General features: G+C 38.2%; 1 protein-coding gene across 4 annotated transcripts in view; it reads right to left on the bottom strand.

Moving 5' to 3' along the window:
- Positions 1-230: 230 nt before the first annotated feature.
- Positions 231-6,000, bottom strand: part of LOC130290356 (actin-binding protein WASF3-like) — a 183,878-nt gene continuing 178,108 nt past the window's right edge. For all 4 annotated transcript variants that reach the window (XM_056537871.1, XM_056537870.1, XM_056537873.1 and 1 more), the window contains one exon: positions 231-1,474. In XM_056537871.1, coding sequence (XP_056393846.1) covers positions 1,317-1,474 — 158 coding nt within the window. In that variant the 3' untranslated portion in view covers positions 231-1,316. The remainder of the gene's footprint in view (positions 1,475-6,000) is intronic.

The raw sequence follows: 6,000 nt of genomic DNA, 5'->3' as shown, positions 1-6,000 counted from the left end.
TTTTTTGCGCCTTTTGTAGACACAAAAAAAAGTCTAAAGACAATGATAAATGTCGGCCTATAGCTTTATTGAATGTGGTAGAGCCAGAGAATTCATATGTTACGTTAAATCAACTGGTTCCAGAAAGAGAAATAGATTTGTAAATTACTTCTATTAAAAAAAAAAACGTAATCCTTCCAGTACTTATCAGCTGCTGTATGCTTCAAAGGAGGGTTCTTTTCTTTTTGAATTTCTTTTCTGTCTGACCACAATGCTCTCTGCTGACACCTCTGACCATGTCAGGAACTGTCCAGAGCAAAATAGGTTAGCTATAGGGATTTGCTACTGCTCTGGACAGTTTCTGACATGGACAGCGGTGTCAGCAGAGAGCACTGCGGTCAAACTGAAAAGAAATGCAAAAAGAAAAGAACTTCCTGTGGAGCATATACAGCTGATAAGTACTAGAAGGATTAAGTGTTTTTAATAGAAGTCATTTACAAATCTATTTTTTAATAGAAGTCATTTACAATTAACTTTCTGGCACCAGTTGATTTGAAAAAAAAAAATGTTTTTCCACCGGAGTACCCATTAAAGGATAGTTTGCACTGAGAGAGTAGTTTGCACTGGGAAATCATATTGACAATAAACATGAAGAAGCAATTGTAGGTATTATTAAAATATATCAAAAATGTATATAGTACTGCCAATTATATTCTCAATAAAGGGGGAATGCAGAATGAAGCATCAGGGTATTTGTTATAGTAAAATTTAAAGAGAGGGTAGAGGGTTGGTTGATAAGAGTGACTACGATTGTGTTGGCACTTTATGTAAAGCGATGCTATTGACCAGCGATTTCATGTCTGTAGCATTCTTTGTGAGCCATAAACCCTTTAGCTACATTAGTCCTGTCAGATACTATATTACGGCATGCAGTGTTGTGCTTTTAATATAACATGGCGCCATTGCTTGTTTCTCATATTACCACATACAGCAACATAATATGTTAAATAGGACAAAATAGTGCAGCTCGAGTATCCCTTGACTGAACGCAACATGTTTCTGTATACTGTAATTTATTACTATGGCACATAGTAACAACAACAGAACACAGCATGGTGGCTATTCTTACATATAATAATAAATCTGACTCATTTAAAGAAGTGAGCATTTTCAGCCATGTAAAATATGTAAAATATACACAAATATCAAGAAACGGAGTGCAATGATATTGGTAGCTGCACCAGTAAGTTACAGTATATAATGTGTTTTTGTGTCCATTGGAGAAATATTGTGAAAGTCGGCATTAACAATATAAGAAACATGGAGACTCCATTCCCTTAATCAGACCATTCATTCTCCTCCAATTCCGAGTCGTCATCAGACTCACTGTATTCCACAGCAATCCTGCGGGACAAGATTGTAGCCACATCATTCCCAACTGGCTCCTTCTTCGCCTCTTGTTCTCTCTGCTCTTGAACTTTCCGAAGTTGGATACCTAAACAACAAACAGATGTATCTTTATAAATAATCTGTGTACTATGTGTTGGCAGGTGAATCAGATTTGTTTGGCCATATTTTAGATTGGACCACATGATCAAGATGTGCTTTAATTTTACTAAGGATCTCTCTAAAAGAGAGATTTGGAATATAATTTGTTGCTCAGTGCAACAAATCCACCTTAACACCAGTACAAAAATAAATCTGGAATACAACATACTTTGGCTAGAGTTTATTATTTGTACCTTTTTTCCCTTATGACAATATCAAATGCACCAAATTTGTCATATTCTCACATAATAAATGATGACTTTATTGCATACAGGTAGGGTCAGATGTGCCCCATTTTTGCTGAGTATTTTCTGCAGCCTATTTTTGCTACCCATTGACTTCAATGAGTAGTAAAATACTCAGCAGCTAATACGCAGCAAAATACAGGAAGTGTGACCCTACCATTAATGCGCTTTTTTGCCTGAAGTAAGTGAAATGAAACTGCACAAAAATAAATGCATTGAAAAACTCATAGCATTTAATCCATGCCTCCTTTTCAGACCACAGAAAGAAAATGATAAGCAAGGCAAAAAGTTGTAAAAAAAATACATAATAAATGTATGTAAAAATGAAGAGAAATGTGGCAAAAAAATTGCTGTACCTTTGTAAATTCCTCAAAACAGCAAAATGGAAGAGCACATCAAATAGAATTCTAATACAATGATGGGGTGCTCAGCTCCAGGACTCGACCAAGTCACAAGCACAAAGTAAATCCAAAAAGAGGGGAATGGCACTCCAATATGTCGATGCAAAAAAGGGACTTTATACCGATTGGTGAATAAAATCACGTTTTTTGTACCGACATATTGGAGTGCCGTTCCCCTCTTTTTGGATTTACATTGTAAATTCCTTCATTGTCTAAAATAGAGCTGTCTAATCTTTATTGTGAATGAGCATGTCGTGATATCCAATATTTAGATATGGACACTTTGCTCCTCCTAGATTTGCCTCTTCGTAATAGGAAATCACCTATTTTTTTTTATTAGAGAGTTAACTAATAAGTAAACTAAGAGACCAATAAACCATGTCAACAGCACTACTCTAGGAGAGCTATTCATGAATAAGACTGGATTCATACATTTATAGCATTATTTGGAACACATTTTGGTCCTCATTTTTTATTTTTTTTACTAAAATCAAGAATAGAATCAACATAGAGAAAAAATATAATAAAAAAGATTTGCAAATGTTTCTTTGTTTTGGGCCTACTCCTGGATTTGGTAAAATATTGACAAAAATACTGACCAAAATGAGTTCCAAATACTGATCAAAATACTGTGTATGAACCCAGCCTAAGAGTGGTATTACATGGACGGACTGGTGCCTGATTCAAGCTCCGATTAACAAGATCATTGTTGACAAAATATAATAGATCATGGTGTAAATATATTTCATTAGGAACAACACATTGAAGCTTCTCCTTTTCTTTTTTTCTTCTCAGGGGCATAAGGGTTGGGGGGGGGGGGGTTCAGGAGGATTGGGGGCGGTTAGGGCAGGGAGGGTAGTCATGATGCTTTTTTAAATTAAACTTAGTTTTTGTAAATGTGAAATACAAATAAAAAAAAAAATAATTCAGTGGCAGAGAATTCTGCCGCTGAAATTGATCCGCCAATTATCTCTTTAGAATTACACATGGACTGCGTTACCGTCAATGGTGAGGGTGCAGGTCCGTGGCGGTGTGGGCGGCCAGATGAAATCTCCGGGCAGAATTTCGAATCAGATTCCATAGTGTGAACAACCCTTATTTGAGCTGAGCGGAGATTCCAACTGGCGGAAGCCTTCGGTGGTAGGATCATGCGGCCCTGCATCGTCACTATTGAAAGCAATGCAGTGCTTACGGAATTCCGCTCAAAGAATGAACAGGTTCATTCTTGTTGCGAATCAATTTCTTCAGTGTGAGTGGGTCTGTGAAAGACCCTTTTACACCACTAGTTGAGTTCACAGAGTGAATTTCTGACGTGCAATTCAGTGCGAGGAAATTCTGCTTAAATTACTCAGTGTGAACGTACCCTTACCGAGTGACAGAATCAGCTGCACTGGTCTTATTACAATTATAACTGCAACTCTAATGACAACTACACTAACCTCCGCCATAATGCAACATTGCTACAATCTGATGTGTGACCACTCATGAATCACTTTCTCATTTATTGATTTTTAATTATCTGATACATGTATTGAATTCAAACATTGTCTGAGATGTAAAAAAAAATTACTTATTTTTCACATAAACAGTTCCAAGCCTGTCCATGGACATTGCAACTAAATGTAAGGAGTTCCTTGGTTGCCCTATTGGTTACCCTAATGTCCTGGTTTTCAAGTGATGCTAATATATGATACATAATGTAGTTCATTTTTAGGAAATCATTGACATTAATTCCGGGCATGTAAATACATCATGCACACCAAAGGAATTAAACAACTGCAATTGTTTGGGAATTGAACGCGACTCGAGTGACATCTTCACAGTTTATACAGTAAAATACCTGCAGCATACAACCAGTGCCTTATTGATCGGTTGCTTATGAATTTAGGATGTTATGCCACGAGGATAGACACCTATTGCCCTCATATTTCCTATCTGTCAATGTAGTTGGGGTTCAGCATTAGTTAATGGCCACTATGTTAATTTACGACAACAACAGTGTAGGAAACAGGCTCAAAAGAAATGGACTTCTTTCTCGTGCAGTCCAAAGGAAGGGATGAAACAGTAAGTATTCACGCCCCGCTCCCTCCTATAGACTTGTATTGAGGGGCGTGGCCTGATGTCTTGAGGGGGCGTGGTCGACCCCACAGCGCACACACAATGTTCGGAACGTAATGTCCTGAACGCTGGCTAGTGGAGTACCCCTTTAATGCACCCTCCCTGATGGTATTAACACCTTAAGGTTGCAGGGTGTAAATGTATGCAGTGGCAGTTTTCCAAAAAATTTAGTTCTCCAGGATAGAAAAACTTATCACCTATCCTAAGGAGGTGATAAGCGTCAGATTGTGGGGGTCCGACCACTGGGACCCCCTCAATCTCCTGTATGGTGCTCCAGCTCTCTTTCTAAATGGATCATGGCCATCATGCCCCCTTGATGCAGCTCTATGGGAGATCCGGAGAATCCTGAATGCAGCGCTCTGGCTTTACCATAGAGATCTTTACCACAGAGATGCATTGAGGGGGCGTGTTGTCTGGTAGTCAACACGCCCCATTCAGGAGGAGAGCCAGGCCTCCTACAGGAGATCACAGGGGTCCCAGCAGTCAGACCCTCCGTAATCTGACACTTAGAAAATCCTTTAATATGCCCTATAACATGAACAATTCAATTGCAAAAAACGTAAATATTTGAGGTGAAAGAAAAAGGAAATCACACACTATAACCTGGTTGCATAATTGTATACACCCTTAAACTAATACTTTGTTGAAGGACCCTTCTGATTTTATTTTAGCAATTAGGTAGCTTTTGGGTAGAATATGGCCAAAAGTTCAACCTTGGTTTTATCAGACCAGAACACATTTGCAAACTTCAACCAGACTTGAATGTTTTGATCTGTAAGAAAAGACTTTCATCTTGCCATCCTACCCTATAGCCCATTTTTATGAAGCATGATGTGTGATGCTGTTGAAACTTGCATCTGAACATTGGCTAATAAAGCACATTTGCTTGGAGTGCTGCTGGTACTTCTTTAGTTGGATTGACTCTTGCATTCCCAGACAGAGTGCTATTTTATCTGCTTTTTTATTTTATCTGCTATTTTATTGGTTGTGCTGCTTCTCTTTCTGCTTTTGCCCATTCATATGAAGAATATTGAAGATTACTGTCACATGTAGCACACAGCCAGTACTCGCCATAAATTCCTGCAGTTACTTTAATGTTGCAGTAGTTTTCTTCTTGTCTTTTCATCAATTTTGGAGGGACGTCGAGTTCTTGGTAATGTCTCTGTTGTGCCATATTTTCTCCACTATTTTCTCCACATCTTCACTGTGTTTCATGGTATTCCTGATGCTTTGGAAATTCTTTTGTACTCTTCTCCTGGCTGATATTTTTAAACAATGAGATCCCTCTGATGCTAGAAACTCTCTGCAGATCATGGCTTTTGCTCTGAGATGCAACTAAGCATATGTCAGAAAAATCCTACTAGAACAGCTGAACTTTATTTGTAATTACTCAGTCACTTTAATCGATGGTTGGTGTGTAATTACTTCTATTATCATGAGTTTAAATGTGATTGGTTAATTCTTAACACAGCCACATCCCCAGTTATAAGAGGGTAAGAAGGTGTGTACACATGCAACCAGGTTATTGTACGTTTTTTTTCCCCCTTTAGGGTACGTTCATGCGTACAGGATCCTGCGCAGATTTTATGCGCCGGATTTATAACTGCAGATTAGAAGCTATGCTCAGTCATTTATTTACATTGAAATCTGCAGCAGAAAATCCTGTGCATGAAATCCAGAACATCAAATTTGCATACATGTGAACGTAC

This window comes from Hyla sarda, chromosome 9, assembly GCF_029499605.1.
Source record: "Hyla sarda isolate aHylSar1 chromosome 9, aHylSar1.hap1, whole genome shotgun sequence".
Classification (NCBI taxonomy): Eukaryota; Metazoa; Chordata; class Amphibia; order Anura; family Hylidae; genus Hyla; species Hyla sarda.
The sequence above is the reverse complement of the archived record's forward strand: the minus strand, read 5'-3'. Positions and strand labels throughout refer to the sequence as shown.